The sequence below is a fragment of the Sorex araneus genome, chromosome 3 (genome assembly GCF_027595985.1).
Source record: "Sorex araneus isolate mSorAra2 chromosome 3, mSorAra2.pri, whole genome shotgun sequence".
NCBI classification, from domain to species: Eukaryota; Metazoa; Chordata; class Mammalia; order Eulipotyphla; family Soricidae; genus Sorex; species Sorex araneus.
In genome coordinates, this window is record NC_073304.1 from 77943146 (window position 1) to 77961931 (window position 18786).

The 18786-nt window shown below is 40.6% G+C and overlaps 1 protein-coding gene across 1 annotated transcript; it reads left to right on the plus strand.

The window, feature by feature from the left end:
- The first annotated feature begins 624 nt into the window (after positions 1-624).
- LOC101544880 (olfactory receptor 4F21-like) lies at positions 625-1560 on the plus strand. Its single transcript, XM_004609749.3, has one exon. It carries the CDS (start codon positions 625-627, stop codon positions 1558-1560), a length of 936 nt encoding a protein of 311 aa, XP_004609806.3.
- The last annotated feature ends 17226 nt before the right edge of the window (positions 1561-18786 follow it).

Sequence of the window (18786 nt, forward strand, 5' to 3'; positions counted from 1 at the left end):
TCTTGACAGCTTTCCGGGCTCTCCGAGAGGGGCAGAGGAATCAAACTTGGGTCAGCCATATGCAAAGCAAACACCTTGCCTTGTGTTTGTGTAGTAACTATTATAACTGTGCTATATATATATATATATATGTGTGTGTGTGTGTAATAACTATTATAACTATTATAGTAACTATTATATGAGTTATTTAAACCAGATTCTCTAATAATAAGAAACCTCTGGACACTAGTTTCAGTTTTTGAATGAGGGAATGAGAATAATCTTGTCCAAGTGATGGAAAAAGAAAATATTTGAGGTTATTTGCTTGGGAGAACATCTGGAAAAGTGCTCAGAGAACACATCTAGGTACAATTGACAAGCGAAAAAATTTTTTAAAGTCTAATAATAGAATAAGAAAAGTAGTCCCACTCCCCTCTATATAAGATATTTAAAACTTTTTTCACTTACGTGATCAGATAATTCCATTTTATTTTTCTCATCTAATTGAATCATTTATATATCTTAAATATTAGCTCAAAACAAAATTTTCACTATAACTAAGAAATACATTTTTAAAAACCTGATTCAAACTTCTCACGTTTTCTACCCTCAGGTGATCTGAAATCAGCTCTTCCATTTAAGTCAATGGATGGACTAAATACTTCTGTGGTGTTTGAATTTGTGTTGACAGGATTCTCTGGCTCTTGGGAAACTAAAGTTTTCCTCACGCTGGTATTCTCCTTACTCTATATAGGGATCATTCTGGGAAATCTCTTCATTGTGATTTTGGCCATTTTTGATTCCCACTTACATTCTCCTATGTACTTCCTGCTGGCCAACCTGTCCCTCAGTGACGTGGGTATTTCCTCTACCACCATGCCCAGAATGATTACAGACCTTTTAGATGATTCCAAAGTAATTTCTTTCCAAAGCTGTATGGCACAGGCATACTTCATCCACCTCGTGGGAGGAGCCGAGATGGTGTTACTTATAGCCATGGCCTTTGACAGGTACACCGCAATCTGCAAGCCTCTCCACTACTTGAAGATCATGAGCCCTAAAGTATGCATTTCATTAGTAATTGCCGCTTGGGTACTTGGGGTGATCCATGCTATGCTTCAGTTTTCCTTTGTAATAAATTTGCCCTTTTGTGGTCCTAATAAAGTAGACAGCTTTTGCTGTGACTTTCCCAGGATCATAAAACTTGCATGCACAGACGGAACCAAGTTTGAATTTATTATTGCTGCCAACAGTGGCTTCCTGACTATGGCCACCTTCTTCCTGCTGATCCTTTCCTATGCCTTCATTTTGGTAACTGCGTGGAAACGTTGTTCAGATTTATCCAAGGCATTCGCCACGTTATCAGCTCATATCAGTGTAGTGTTTCTTTTTTTCACACCATGCCTATTAATCTACATTTGGCCTTTCCCCACATCATCAATCGATAAGTACTTGTTCGTTGTGGACTTTGCTATCACCCCGGCCTTAAATCCTGTTATCTATACACTAAGAAACAAAGACATAAAAGTGGTGATAAAAAGGTTGAGCAAACCGGGACATTATGACAAATCTTCAGACTGAATCTGAGCTTGGATTTCTGAAACAATACATCAGTCTACTGGACATTTTTACATTGGATGTTGACACTCAGAGTGGCTAAGCCTGGATATATCTCCCTCATTCAACATACTTATACTTCTTTTAAAGTTTTATTTATTCATTAATTTATTTGTTTTGGGGTCCACCAGGTGGTGCTCAGGGCTTACTCCTGACTTTATACTCAGGGATCATTCCTGGAAGGCTCATGGCACTATATGGAGTGTTGAGGATGGAACCTGGGTTAGCTGTGTGCCAGGCAAGTGTCCTAACCACTGTACTATTGTTCCAGTCTTAGATTTCTACTTCTTCTGTAGAACATTTACTCATTATGTTCACTCATATGACACGTGCAAATCCACCATGATACAAGTTGCTATTGCAAGCAGAGTAACTACTAAATAATTCTCATGAAAATGTGATTATTACCATTATCAAAATAGAACATTTTTCAAGTGAACTTCAAATTTGCTTTGATTAATGGCAGGAAGTGCCAAAACCTATATATGCATGATCAATAGTTTGACTTACTCAGTTTATTTTCTGTCAGAAGAAAACCTCAAAACAAATTTTGATTTAAGTTAGTTTATTTGCATAGAGTCTCTTGCCCGCATGCCTGGCTGTCTTCCCCAGGGCCCCTCGGAGGGGATGGGCTCCAGCTTTCCTCCCCACCCAGAGCAGAGCTCCCAGTGGCCGAAGACCACCGGAACCCAGCCACAGCCATGCTCAAGGCCCCTCTCCACACGTTTGGACAAGCCCCACACATGACGGTGCTGGCAGAGGAACCTAGGTGTGTGTAATCCCATCAACAGCCAACATCCAGAGACTTAAAAGCAAGCTCCCAAAAGCGTTCAGCTGCTTTGTGGCTGTGCCCTATCTTATAACCTACTTCTCCCTTTAAGAGAAACTAGCAAGCTATTGAGAGTTTCCTGCCCACATGGGAGAGCCTCACAAGCTTCCCATGGTGTATCCATATGCCAAAGCCAGTAACAAGCTGGATCCCATTCCCCTGACCCTGAAAGAGCCTCCAATGCAGCATCATTGGGAAGGCCGAGTAGAGAGACTTCTAAAATCTCAGGGATAGGATGAACGGAGAGGTTACAGAGACCACCCAAGCAATTCGACGATCAATAGGATTTCGTGATTTGTGACTCGTGATATTTGCAGTTTAACTTTGGAAGATCATAAGAGGGGTGGAAAAGTAAGACATGATATAAGATGCCTACCCTAATATATAAGATGCTACCCTCCTGGCTCTGTGAAAATATAAATTCTGTGGCTTAAAGTTTTTTCCAATCAATTGGAAACGAAGAGCTGGAATACTTTTACATTTTTAGTGGTTCATTCAATCCTTAGTATCTTCACTCATAAAACTGTACATGCTAGAAAGTTGAAACAAACTACCTGATAGGCTTTTAGGTATTCTTGTAGAGTATCATCTTCTCTGGAATAAATAAACACCAAAATTTAGTCCACATTTTAAATAAATGCCAACTTAATTTCAGGTCTTCCTGTCTAGAGACTTTCTTTTTTAATCAAGGTAACATTGGTTTACAAAATATATATTTATGTGTTTTATATATATATGTACGTATATATATATATATATATATATATATATCTGTCACTATCACTGCCATCCTGTTGCTCATCGATTTTCTAAAGCAGGTACCAGTAACGTCTCCATTGTGAGACTTGTTGTTACTGTTTTTGGCATATTGAATATGCCACGGGTAGCTTGCCAGGCTCTGCTGTGGGGGGGAGATACTCTTGGTAGCTTGCTGGGCTCTCCGAGAGGGATCGAGAAATCTAACCTGGATTGGCCTCGTGCAAGGCAAACATTCTACCCACTGTGATATCACTCCAGGCCATATATATATATATATTCACAAGTATAAGAAAATCTCATATATGTGTGCATATATATGTGTGTATGTATATTATGTGTGTGTCATTAAGTCTTCTCATATTTTCACCACCTTCTCTGACCACTACTTCTAATAATCTGTTCTACAATCTGAATCTAAGTGTTTGTTTTCATTTGGATTTTACTATTCCCTTACTTAGTTTCTCTGTATTACATATGAGTGATGTTAGCCAGCTTTTATCTTTCAACTTCTGAACTGCTGGACACAAAAAATATATATATTTTCTTCTGAATTTTGGCAACTCATCACAGAAAATAAAGAATATAATTGGATATTCCCATATCTAGCTATTGTTTGTTAGTTATAATACTAAGAAGAAAAAAGCAAGAAGCATGAAATTGTATTCTTATTTTTTTACACTAGAATCAATTGGATAAAATTTACAACAGAATGGGTACAAATAAAGAAATAAAAGATATCACAGGAAATTACAATGAAAATTTTATGCTACTAAATTGAAGAACCTACTAGACATAGAGAAATTTTTGGAATTGTATAGATACCTGAGACCAGAGCAGGGAAAAGTAGGAAACCTGTACATATCAACTATAATAGATGCTACTTCTACAATAATAAAAATTACCCAGAATCAAAATTCCGAATTAAAATGAATTTATTAGTAAATTCCACCAAAGATTCAAAGAGAATTTATTACCTATCTCTCCCAAGATACTCCAGAAGGTTGAAAAACAGGAATTATTCCCCAAAAGTTTCTATGAGTTCAACATTACTATAATACCAAATACTGAAAATATAATTTAAAAAGATGAACATAGATGCAAAAATCATCAACAAAATATTAGCAGATCAAATTCAACTGTAAACTAAAACAATAGTACAGCATGACTGCATGAGGCTTATTCAAAGGATACACGGATATAAATAAACATGTGCAAATCATTTAGTGTAATACAGGTGGCCAATCTGGGTTCAAGTCCTACTGGGAATTATCCCTGAGCACAGAGCCAAGAGTAAGCCCTGAGAACTGGGGGTGGCCCAAAAGCAAAAACAAGCCATTGGTGAGATGTACCACATCAATAAAACAAGGATCAAAACCCATTATATTGTGGAACCTGAGAGATTTCTTAACAGACTGAATACACGCATTGCATGCAGAAGCCCCAGGTTTGGTTCTCAGAATGTGTGGTCCTCTGAGCAATCACTCCGTGTATCCTACAAAACAAAACAAAAAATTCACATGATCCTACCAATAGATGAACAGAATGTTTCTGACAAAATTCTGACATTCTGACATGAATATTAAAGATTTTTCTTTAATATTAGACAATAGATGAATATGTTCACTCTCACTACCAATCAAGATAGTATTAAAGTTCTGGCCACAGCAATTATGCACTGTAGCACTGTAGCATTGTTGTCCTGTTGTCCACTGGTTTGTTCCAGCAGGCACCTGTAACGTCTCCATTGTGAGACTTGTTACTGCTTTTGGCATATCAAAAACAGTAGCTTGCCAGACTCTGCCGTGAGGACAGGATACTCTCAGTAGCATGCCAGGCTCTCCGAGAGGGACGGAGGAATCAAATCCGGGTCAGCCGTGTGCAAGGCAAATGCCATACCCACTGTGCTATTGCTCCAGCAATTATGCAAGAAAAATTAAAGGGATGAAGATGTTAAGAGAAGTTAGAATATTGCTACTTTGCTGATGACACATTAATAAACAATGAAAATCCTAAAAACTTTACCAAAAATCTTTTAGAAACAATAAACCTACCCAATGAAGTACAGGCTACAAAATCAATATACAAAATATTAGTTGCATTTCTATGCATAAATAACAAAGTAGAAGAGAAAAATGGCAAGCAAAAGTTCTACTTACAATTGTATTTTTAAAAGACAATTAGATTAATGATAAAGGTAAGAATTAGATTAATGATAAAAATTAAAGATATACCTAAAGGGCTGGAGAGGAGAGGTAGTATAGCAGGCAAGGTGCTTGCCTAGCACATGGCTCAAACACATGGGCCAGTGAACCTCACCAGGAGTGATCCCTGACAAAGAGCCAAGAACAATCCCTGAGCATCACCAGGTTTGGTAATAATAATAGTCATTATTATTAACAAAAAAAATTTAAAGTAAAGACGTAACTAAAAATCTAAGACTACTAAAAATAAAGATACAAGAAAATGGAAAAATGATCAGAGGACAACACTACTAAAGTGATTCTTTCCAAAGAATTAATCATAATAAATGCAAACCCTTTAAAAATTCTGGTGGCACTCTTCAAAAACATGCAACAAATATTAGTAAAAATTATATGTAACTACATGGCACAACCATAGTCAAAGCAATCTTTAGAAACTAAAATTAGGAGGCATCAAAGACCACAGCTACATGTGATAAAGCTATAGTTGTGACTATAAGTCACAACTTCATGCTATAAATCATTGATATAAAAGCAAGTGCAGACCAATGACCAGTGCTATACAATTAAGAGCCATAAGTAAACCCTCAAATAAATGGATAGTGTATTTACAAAAAAATGGTCAAGAGCGTGAAGTGGGGAAAGATAGGCCTTTTCCGCAAAAGTTTCCCAATAGGTTGCTGCATGTAAACGAATGACATCAAACTACTACCTCATTCCATGAACAAAAGTTAACTCAAAATAGATTAAATATCAAAATGCTCAGTCCAAAATCTTTAAAAATATAAGAAACCATACATCTTATAAAGTTCTACCAGTGCCTTATATATCTTGGATATTAACCCTTTATGTAATATCATATTGGGGATTTTTTTCCCATTCAGTGGGTTATCTCTATATCTTTGTCACCATTTCTTTTGAGGTACAGAAGATTCTTCATTTAATGTAGCCCATTTGTTTATCTTTGCTTCCACTCACTTGGTCAGCAGTGTTTCATCTTTAAAGATACCTTTAGCTTTAATGTCATGGAAGGTTCTTGTAGTAGATGGCTTTGACTATAATCAGGAAAGTTCCTTCAACTCCCATTTTGTTGAGAACTATTATCATAAATGGGTGGTGGGTCATGTCAAATGCTTTCTCTGAATATATTGATATGTGTAAAAAATATAAACATGCACGCACAGGGGAGGAAGTGATGTGTGTGTTGTGTTGTTCACGGGCTCTCTCTCTTTCTCTCTCTCTCTCTCACTCTCTCTCTCTCTCACCGCTTGCGTTCAGTGCTCAAGCCGCTGTATATGGACTGGATCGGGATGGTTCCTCCTTGTGCTCTGCTTCTGTGTATGCCTCTGTGCTCTCTTCTGTCTGTCTCTCTATCTCTGACTCTGTCTCTGTAGTCTCTCCTCTGGTCTCTTCCAACCTCTCTCCATCTCTGTCATCTCTCCTCTAGTTTCTTTCAATCTCTCTTTTTCTAATCTCTCTCTCCAGAGTCCTTATGCTTCAGTCTCTGGAGCCCCACTTGCTCTCACTTCTGACTCTGACTCTGATTCTCACTTGCTTTGTGCTCTTTCTTTCCCCTGCTTCTGGCTTTGATGACTCCCTGATTCTCTTTCGCTCTGTGCTCTATTTCTGTGTCTTCTCCCTCATTTCTGTGTCTTTTCTCTTGCTTCTGTGTCTTCTCTCTTGCTTCTGTGTCTTCTCTCTACTTGTGTGCTCTGCTTCTGTGTCTTCTCCCTTGCTTCTGTTACAATCTTAGTTTATATAGCAAACACATAGGGTGGTGACACAAAGGTGGGTTGAACATTAACAAATCAACAAAGAGGGGTATGGTGACTCCTCCAGGAGATTAACAAAATCTCATCTAAGGAGATTACTCCAGATTACTAGAAGATCCACTCAAGGGTGGGATCCCATCCAGGGTGTGTCTCTTTCTTCTTTCCTCAGTGGGTAATCCACTTAAATAGTTATAGTAAATTTGCTTCTAATATTTCTAGCAATGTCATTCTGTATGAGCACAGTAAGAGATATATCAGACTTAAAGTTTGGTTCTTCCTATGGACATTCACTATATATTCCAGACCACAGTCTTCAGGTCAGGTTAGTCTTCCTAACCCCAGCAGGGTCCTAGTCTTGTCATTACTTTTGGATCATGACAGCATTTGTCTATGACCATGCTCTCAATTTATAGTTGAGTATTGTGGCACTTTGGCCTGGCCCATTTCGATGCCAGGGTAGCTCACAGCTTGCCCTGGGTCCATATTGTCCCTCATCAGGACCCTGCTTTTGGGGTGCTAGGAACTAAGGGCAACTGAGTCGAGAAAGCAGATGCCCAGGTGTAAATATTATTGGAGTCAATCAGCTCCCAAGTTACAAAGCATAATATTAACTGTCTTCCTGTGTCCATACAGAAAGGACAGTGCTTTAAGATAAACTAAGTTCCCTGCAGCAAGGCTGAAGGGAAAAACCCAATGTTATCCTACAGATATAATCATATGGTTTTATCTTTCCTTTTATTGACATAGTGTATTATGTTGACTTACTTGTATTAAACCAAACTTGCATCCCAGGGATGAAGCCTATTTTGTCATAGTATATGATTTTTATGATGAGTTGTTGAATTCTATTTGCTAGTATTTTGTTGAGGATCTTTGCATCTGTACTCATCTTAGATTTTGTCCTATAATTCTCTCTTTTGAGATGTCTCTGTCTGCTTTTGGTATCAGGATAATATTTGCCTCAAAGAAACTGTTTTGGAGTATTTGTGTTTCTTCAATTTCCTGGAAAAACTTGAAAAGGATTGACAGTAGGTCCTCTTTAAAAGTTTGGAAGAATTCACTAGTTAATCTAGGTGGGCCAGGGATTTTGTTTTGGGGAGAATTTTGATTACCATTTCAATATCCTTGATAGTAATAGGTCTGTTTAACTATTCTAAATCTTCTTGGTTCAGCCTTGGGAAGTTATAGGTATCAAAATAATTATCCATTTCTTCAAGGGTCTCTTATTTTGTGCCATTAAATTTCTCAGATTAATTTTGGGTGAGTCTTTGGATTTCTGTGGTTTATGTTGTGATGACCCTTTTCATTTCTAATTCGGCTTACTAGTTCTCTCAACAGAAAGACATTTCTTTGTGAGTCATGTTAGTTGTTTATCTATCTTGTTTATTTTCTCAAAGAACCAGTTCTTGATTTTGTTGATATTTTGGATTGTTTTTGTTTGGGGGAGTGGGGAGATTCCAGCTCATTTATTTTTTCTCTAAGTTTTATTATTTCCTTCTTTCTTCCTTCATCTTACACTATGAAGTTATTTAAGTGGACTCTTCTTCTTTGTGTGTGTTTGTTTTTGTTTTTGTTTTGTTTTGTTTTGTTTTTGTTTTGAGGAGATGTAAACTTTCCTCAACATTGCTTTTGCTGTGTCCCACAAGTTATGATACCTTGTGGCTTCATTCTTCTTTGTTTCCAGGAATCTTTTGATTTCTTCTTTAATTTCCTCTCTAACTCACTAGTTGTTCAGAGTGAGCTGTTTTATTTCCAGGTGTTTGATTTGATTCTCTCTTTCTGTGCATGAATAACTTCTATTTTCATTGCATTATGACCTGAAAAGATAGTTGATACTATTTTTATCCTCTTAATTTTATAGAGATATGTTTTGTGGTCCTGCATGTGGTGTATCTTGGAGAATATGCCATGTGCACTGGAGAAGAATGAGTATTTGGTTTGGGGGAAGTAGAAAGATATTATTTATCTACTAAACGCTTTCTTCCATTTCCTCCCTCAAATAAAGTGTTTCCTTGCTGAACTTTAGTCTATTTGATTTGTTACAAAGTGACAAAGTGGTGTTGAAGTCTCCAACTACTATGCTGCTAGGATGACTTTCTCCAGTCTATTAGCAGTTTTGTTAATAAGTATTTTGCTTGTCCCTCATTGGTGCATATATGTTTAGAAGAGTGAGACCTTCCTGAAATACAGATCCTTTGATCATTAAGAAACGACCTTCACTATCTCTTATAACCTACTTCAGCCTGAAGTCTGTCGTCTGATACTAGTATGACCACCTCTGCTTTTTAGATAGTGTTATTCGCTTGAAGAATTGTTTTCCAGCCTTTGACTTTGAATTTGTGTTTGCTTGCTCTGGCCATTCAAATGTGTTTCTTGAAGGCTGGTGAGTGTTGAGTTCAATTCTTTTACAAAATAAAATGGGGGGCATGCACGCTCTCTCTCCACATGCATTCACAGTCTCTCTCCACGTGCATTTGGCAGCTAGGCCATTTTCCCACTTCAGATGGCCCACAGAGATGAATGAAGGAAAGATAAAATGAGAGCCTTTCACTTTTCCTCCACCTTCTTCCAGTCTCACTCACAGCCCATATCCTCCTTCTCAGCCCTCTTGCCCAGTCTAGTTATTCCTCTTCTCCAAGGGTTGGGAGTAGTAACTACACACAGGTGAGACAGCACAATCAACATATGGAAAGCCCTTCCTTCTGGGGAAGCTCTTCTAAAGATCTTCTGCAGCCAGGAGATCTGCTTAAGGGCCAAATACCATCTAGGAGTGTGTTTCTCCTTTCCTTAGCCCAACAACCATTTAAACATTCATCTTAATTCTACTTCTTAATATTAGTCATTTTGTATGAACGCAATAAGAGATATATTAAGCTTGTAGAGTGGCTCTCCTGGGGACATCTCGTTATAGATCCCAGGCTACAGTACTCAGGCCATATTCACTGTATCACTGTCATCTCATTGCTCATCGATTTGCTCAAGCAGGCATCGGTAACGTCTCCATTGTGAGATCTGTTATTACTGTTTTTGGCATATCGAATATGCCACGGGTAGCTTGCCAGGCTCTGCCGTACTGTAGGTGGTATACTCTCGGTAGCTTGCCGGGCTCTCCAAGAGGGGCAGAGGAATCGAACCCAGGTTGGCCGCGTGCAAGGCAAATGTCCTACCTACTGTGCTATAGCTCCATCCCAAAAAAAAAGTTAAAAAAAAAAAAGAAAAGGGAAGGATAGGGGAAAGGGAGAGGAAACTGTAAGGAGACAGAGAAAGAGAGAGCCAAGGATGTGGGTCAATGACAAAGTACAAGCTGAGACCTGAGAAGGGAGGGAAAGAAGGAGTCAGGCCTGAGCACCAAAGCCAGGAAGTTGGGCCTCTGGTGAGCACTGTGCAAATATCACAGAGAACCTGGTGAGCAGCATAACCAGAACTTGAGACTCAGCTGAAGAGCACCAAACTCCAGCGGTAGGAGCAATAACACAGCACGTCAGGCATTTGCCTTGGATGTGGTTGACCTGGGTTCAATTCCTGGCACACCACATGGTCCCCCAGCACTGCCAGGGTAATTCATAAGTGCAGAACCAGGAGTAACCTCTGGGCGTCATCAGGTGTAGCCCCAAAGCTTAACAAAGAATACAGACCTCAGTAAGTGTGCAAGCCCCACAATTCAAGGAATACAAACCTTTGTGAGTACCACATCCAAGTGTAGACGCCACACAACCTGCAAACCTGCCCCACCCAGCCTCCCATCTCCCCATCCCTGCCCAGCAGAGCAAAAAATGTACCAGCTCCAAAGCCAGGCATTTCTGCGCTCCCCTGGTCATTGCAGCAAGAGCAATCCATTTGATTTCTCTGCACTGATAAGAAAGAGCATCAAGATATATTGTGGGGGGTGTGGAGCAATAGCACAGCATGTAGGGCATTTTCTTTGCATGCAGCTGACCCAGGTTCGATTCCCAGCATCCCATATGGTCCCCCGAGCACTGCCAGGAGTAATTCCTGAGTGCATGAGCCAGGAGTAACCTCTGTGTATCGCTCAAAAGTGACAGCTATGACTCAAAAAGCAAAAAACAAAACAAAAGATATATTGTGAAGGGAAATATGTATTGTGCTTGTCTTGCCCGGGGTGTGGGGGGAGGGTGACCCAAGTTCAATTCCTGGCACCACCTATGGCACCTCAGCCCCACCCCAAAAGCCAGGAGTTAATCCTTAAGTATGGCTGGGTGCAGTCACAAAACAACAAGTTTTATACTTTGCACTGAAAAATACGGATATTCGTGTATGAAACGCTAGTTAAAAAAAAAAAGATCGTGAAGACAGCAATTACTTGCCTTGCATGCTACCTACCTTCATTAGATCCCTACAAAGGACAGTGGCTCAAGGACAAAGCACAAGCTGGGTATGCATGAGATCTGTCACATCCTTAGCAATGCAGAAAAACAGAACACTCACACAGAATATCTCTATTATCTCAGAAGAAGGAACCTGGGAAATAGAGGGAAGGAGACATACACCTCACTGTTTGTACTATTTGAACTTAACATGTACAAATGCCATGTACTGCAAATGCTATACTGAAAGCACATACAAACAAGTCAACACAACTTGTAAAGAACCTGCGTTTGTTTTGGCTTTGGGGTCACACCCATTAGTGCTCAGGACTTACTCCTGGCTCTGTGCTCAGGGAATAACACCAGCATTTGAATCCTGCCTGTAAACTGGTACTCTTCCCAGCTAATTTACCAAGCAAACTTGCATATGAAAAGAAACGGGCCCTGGAGGCAGAGATAGTACTGGGGTTGTCTTGCATGTATGATCCTCATTCGATCCTGGCACCCCATATGGTTCCATAGCTCCACCAGGAATGATCCATGAGCACCAGGCAAATAAAACACTGAGCACAGCAGGGTGTGGCACAAACCCCTCCTCTCTTATGTCTCCCTCAACCTCAAAATGGCCTGGTACTGTTAGGGTTAACCATGATCACTCTCTGGAAGTATGGGCTTTTCATTCAGGTGCCCTTTGACAACAAAAAACCTTCACACTTTACAGTGTGTGGGGGGGAGGGGAGATGCTATTTGGTGCCTCTGAAGCACTGCAAGTGTAGAGAACAATCAACCACCAGAAATGAAGCATGTAGCTAACAAATATGTTCCCAAGCCATATTTGTTATGCACTGCGATCCTGTGAACAAGAGCCTCTATTTTATTCACTTTGGTGCCCACTCAGGGGAAAAGGCACGAGTTCCGAGAGAGCTGCTTGCGCTCCAAGTCTCACATCCACCAGATGATTGATGGGGAGTTTGGAATTGTCTAGGTCCCAGACCACAAGGGGAAGGCCTACAAGGCAGGCCCTGCCAGTGTCCTGCAACTCGGAGCGGTCTCAAATAACCGGGCAAGTCTGCCCCCTCAGACTCCCTGGGCCCCTGGGATCCCCAGACCCCAACCAGGCCCGGACACAGCCCCTGGGGTGGCTTCCTGGCATCCTCCCTGCGCCGCCACTCACTTCCGGTCCCACACAGGCTGACACAGGAGCATCACTCGCCAGACCCCGCTCCCCAGATGACCTTTCCTGCGGAATTCCCATCTCTAAGCCCTGGTCTACCACATACCACGCTTTCAGTCAACACGGCCCCTTAACCCACCCAGTGCCTCTCACCTCCACCTGTAACCTGGCCCCAGGGGCCCCAGGTTTCTTGCTACAGGCCACATTAGTCTTTCCTAACCCTAGCAAGGTCCTGATCCAGTTGTTACTGGATCATAACAGAATTTGTCCATAATCATGCTCTTAACTTATAGTTAAGTATTATGGCACTTGGCCTGGCCCATTTTAATGCCAGGGTAGCCCACAGCTTGCCCTGGGTCCATCCAGTCCCTCTTCAGGACCCTGCTTTTTGGGGTGCTAGGAACAAAGGGCAACTGAGGCTTAAGTCGAGAAAACAGATGCCCAGGAGTGACTATTATTGGAAGTCAATTAACTCCCAAATTACAAAAGCATAGCATTAGCTGTCATCTTGTGCCTATATGAAAAGGACATTGCTCTAAAGTAAGCTATGCAAAAGGACATAAGAGAAGAAGAAAAGCATTGTTTCATTTACAAATACAAATCCAGAGATTTCTGAGGAATTTGACTTTACAAGTCACAGGTCCTGCTTAGGGGAAACGAGTGATTAGCAGGTAGAAAAAGCTGAGCACAAAGCGGTAACAATTAAAACAGCATGGTACTGGAACAAAGGCAGAGCTGCAGACCAATGGAACAACAAAGGCAGAGCTGCAGACCACAATGGAACAGTTGTGGGTGGAATATCCCCACATACAACCTCAAATGTATGATCATCTAATCTTTGATAAAGGAGCAAGAGATGTGAAGTGGAGCAAGGAAAGCCTCTTTAACAAATGGTGCTGGCACAACTGGACAACCACATGCAAAAGAATGGGCTTAGACCTCGACCTGACACCGTGCACAAAAGTCAGATCAAAATGGATTAAAGACCTCAATATCAGACCACAAACCATAAGGTACATTGAAGACAAGGTCGGCAAAACCCTCTACGATATTGAAGATAAAGGTATCTTCAAAGATGACACGGAACTAAACAATCTAGTAAAAACAGAGATCAACAAATGGGACTACATTAAACTAAAAAGCTTCTGCACCGCAAAGATACAGTGACCAGAATACAAAGACTATCCACAGAATGGGAAAGGATATTTACACAATACCCATCAGATAAGGGGTTGATATCAATGGTATATAAAGCACTGGTTGAACTCTACAAGAAGAAAACATCCAACCCCATCAAAAAATGGGGCGAAGAAATGAACAGAAACTTTACCAAGGAAGAGATACGAATGGCCAAAAGGCACATGAAAAAATGCTCTACATAACTAATCGTCAGAGAGATGCAGATCAAACCATGAGATACCACCTCACACCACAGAGACTAGCACACATCCAAAAGAACAAAAGCAACCGCTGTTGGAGAGGATGTGGGGAGAAAGGGACCCTTATACACTGCTGGTGGGAATGCCGGCTAGTTCAGCCTTTTTGGGAAACAGTATGGACGATTCTCAAAAAACTAGAGGTTGAGCTCCCATTTGACCCAGCAATACCACTGCTGGGAATATATCCCAGAAAAGCCAAAAAGTATAGCCGAAGTGACATATGCACTTATATGTTCACCGCAGCACTGTTTACAATAGCCAGAATCTGGAAAAAACCCGAGTGCCCTAGAACAGATGACTGGTTGAGGAAACTTTGGTACATCTATACAATGGAATACTATGCAGCTGTTAGAAAAAATGAGGTCATGACGTTTGCATATAAGTGGATCAACATGGAAAGTATCATGCTAAGTGAAATGAGTCAGAAAGAGACAGACAGACATAGAAAGATTGCACTCATCTGTGGAATATAGAATAATAGACTATAAGACTAACGCCCAAGAATAGTAGAAATAAGTACCAGGAGGTTGTCTCCATGGCTTGGAGGCTGGTCTCTCATTCTGGGTAACTCAGGGAAGGGACCACCAAGTAAAATGTGGTTGGAGGTCATGTGGGGGAAGGGTGATGTGGGCCGAATACAGACTAGAGACTGAACACAATGGCCACTCAACACCTTTATTGCAAACCACAGCACCTAATCAGAGAGAGAGAACAAAAGGGAATACCCTGCCATAGTGGCAGGGTGGGGGGGGGGGGACGGGACTGGGGAGGGGGGGAGGGATGTTGGGTTTACTGGTGGTGGAGAATGGGCACTGGTGAAGGGATGGGTTATCGAACTTTGTATGGGGGAAACATGAGCACAAAGATGTATGGATCTGTAACTGTACCCTCACGATGACTCTCTAATTAAAAATAAACTAATAAAAAAAATACAAAAAAAAAAGAAAAAGCTGAGCACAGAGAAGTTAAAGGTGACTACCGAGGAAATGGGAGTGCTTTGGAAGAATTGTGATGGGGATTACTCAGTAAACCTAAACTCCTTATAGCAGCCAGCAAGCAGAGAAAACACAATTCGATCTTATCCTACAGTTTGCTTGATGAATTGTTTTCCAGCCTTTGACTTTGAATCTGTGTTTGCTTGTTCTAGCCATTCAAATGTGTATCTTTAAAGCAGCAGACTGTTGGGTTCAACTTTCTAATCCATCCTGCCATTCTGTATCTCTTAATCAGTGCATTTAGCCCATAGATGTTGAAGATTATTGTTATGTGGCTTCTGTGCCATCTTTCTGCAGGACTTCGGTGTATTTTGTGGGGTTTGTCTTATCTTTAAGTAGCCTGGTTAGTTCTTCTTGTAACAATGGTTTTGAATTTATGAAGTTCCCTAGTTGTTGTTTATCTGTGATGTTGTATATTGTTCCTTCAAATCTGAATGAAAGTCTGGCTAAAGTATTCTTGATGAGGCTTTCATTTCATTAGGCTTCTTCACTATATCCTACCACTGTCTTCGAACCTAGAGGGTTTTGTCTGAAAAGTCTGCTGTAAATCTTAAGGATGCTCTTTTGTAATTTCCTTCTTTGATCTTGCTGCATTCAGTATTTTATCTGTCTCTGGTTTTCATAATTCTGATTAGGATGTGCCTTGGAGTATTTTTATTTGGATTTCTTGTAGCTGGTACCTTTGGACCTCCTGGATCTGGGTGTATAAACTCTTCAGCTCTGGGAATTTCTCAACAATGATGGCTTTAATAGCTGCTTCTTCATCAGGGTTTTCTTCTTACCTCTCTGGGACTCAAATGATTCTTATGTTATTCTTCTTGGCTTCATTCCAATGTTCTCTTGTCATCTGTTGGTTTATTGGTTTATTTTGAGGTGCTTATCCATTTCCTGCTATTGTCTGGAGATTCTCTACACCTCATCTTGGAGGTCACTGATTCTGTCCTCAGCAGCTGTTACTCTGCTCTCTGCTGCTGAGGCCTTCCAGTGAGTTTTTCATTTCACCTACCAAGTTTTTCAAATCTGTCATTTCTGCTTGCATTTTTATTTGCATTTCCCTCATTCCTGTTCTCATATTCTTTTGTGGTCTGGAGTGATAGCCAGTGGGTAAGGCATTTTCCTTGCATGCAGCCAACCCGAATTTGATTCCTCCTCCCCTCTTGAAGAGCCCGGCAAGCTACCGAGAGTATCCCACCTGCACGGCAAAGCCTGGCAAGCTACCTATGGAGTATCCGATATGCCAAAAACAGTAACAATGGGGCTAGAGCAATAGCACAGCGGGTAGGGCGTTTGCCTTGCAAGTGGCCAACCCGGGTTCGATTCCCAGCATCCCATATGGTCCCCTGAGCACCGCCAGGAGTGATTCCTGAGTGCATGAGCCAGGAGTAACCCCTGTGCATCACCAGATGTGACCCAAAAAGAAAAAGAAAAAAAAACAACAACAACCAGTAACAGCAAATCTCACAATGGAGACATTACTGGTGCCTGCTCGAGCAAATTGATGAACAACGGATGACAGTGCTATACAATGCTATTCTTTTGTACTTTGTTGGCAGTGTGTTATGGAGATTGAAGAAATGTAAGGCCTGTGTTCACTGTTAGCTCTAATAAAGGTTATGTGCATCTATGTCTTTGAGGGTTATATATAGAGGGATGCTAGTGAGGGGCAGTTCTGGCAATGAAACACTGCAGGATCCAACCACCAGACTTCCCTTTCTGTGGGTACCGAAACTTCAGGCTGGGAGGGTGCAGATCACACTGGTTCACACACCTGTCACTGTCATCGTCATCCTGTTGCTCATCGATTTGTTCAAGCAGGCACCAGTAACGTCTCTCACTGTGAGACTTAGTTGTTACTGTTTTTGGCATATCAATACACCATGGATAGCTTGCCAGGCTCAGCCGTGAGGGCGCGATACTCTCGGTAGCTTGCCGGGCTCTCCGAGAAGGATGGAGGAATCAAACTCAGGTCGGCCACGTGAATAAGTGAACGCCCTACCGCTGTGCTATCACTCCAGCCCCATAGACCTGAGTTTAAGATATGAGACTGAAGGTTTGAGGGGCTGTGCCTGGCAGGGCAGGCAGTTTGGCTGCTAAAAATTAATTTTTTTATTTTAAATTTTAAAGGTTTTAATTTATTTTTAATTTAATTGTTAAAGTAAAGGAAATTGAAAAACTTTAATTGAATAATGAGATATACTGTCCTAAAGTTGTTCATGATTGAGTTTCAGTCATACAATATTCCACACCCATCCCTTCACCAGAGTACATTTCCTGCCACCAATGTGCCCAGTTTCACTCCCGCTCACCCCTGCTTAGTCTGCCCCTGCAATCTGCCTCTGTGGCAGACACTTTTTCTCTCTGTTTTTCTCTTATTTTCCTTTTAGGATTGTAGTTTGCAATGCTGCTACTGAAAGGGTATAATGCATATTACTTTATCTCCTCTCATGGTCCCTTTCTGAGTCCCTTAGCTGCACTCCCGCTCCCACTTTGTGGCAAACTTCCTACCAATGACCAGTCCTCCTGGCCCATTTTTCTACTGTCTTTGGATATTATTCATATATTATGCTGTTGTCTTTTCAATATCCCATAAGTGAGTGCACATTTGTCCCTCTTCCTCTGACTCTCCAACCCCATGCATGTATCAGTAAACTTCATAACTACATTTTTCCTAACAGCTGCATAGTGTTCCATTTTGTACGGTGTAGCATATTTTCTTTATTCATTTAGGTTCTTAGGCACTTGGGTTGTTCACCAATTCTGGCTACTGAGAAAAGTGCTGCAATGAACATACAAGTGCAGATGGCTTTTCTGCATTGTGTTTTTGGGTCCCTGGGCTATACTCCCAGAAGTGGTATTGTTTAGTCATATAGAAGCTCAACTTCCAGTTTTTTGAGATGCATTTGCATTTTAATACAAAATTTTACACACTAGGTATATTATTATACCTTACTGTTTTTTTTATGTAATTAGATACCTTAAAACTTATTATTCAGAGTACTGTTTGGAGATATTGCTCACTTACTTATATAGTGTTTTACTGTTGCACTTTGTATATGCATATAATTTAACAGTTCATTAAAATACTCATTTGGTTATATTTTATCTTTTTTATATTAAAATCAATACTCTGGGGACCTAAGGAGATAGCACAGAGGTCAGAGGCACACGTTTTGCAAGGGAGACTCCCCAGTACTGCTTGATTGCAAAGTACTGCCAGAGTGGTCCTGGTAATCTATAGCACTGCAATACTCAAGTAGTTCTAAATCCTCTGGACCTACCCTAGCAATCGGCCACCTAGTCCTGTTTTCTGTGTGTCTCAGGAAGTTGCCCAGAGGTCGCAAATATTGCTTGGGAGGTCCCTCAAATAAATGAGAGCAATACTGCAAACAATAACCTGTATATTGCTTATTTGGGGTGGGTGTTTTTTTCAAATATATTGTTAGGATCGAATTTGAATTTCTGGATTCATAGTTAGTAGCATAGACATTTTTTGAGTACTGCAAAGAGATTATAGTATCTTGTCATCTAATCAACAAAGCTTATGAATGTCTCTATAGCTTTACCAGCAGGTCCTTTTACTAAATATTAAAGCTAAATATTTGATAGCTTACAAATCAAACTGATAATTTAGTTAAATTTTACTTTGCACATATCTTAACATGAAATGTTAACTTTTTATAAGAATAATTTGTCTTC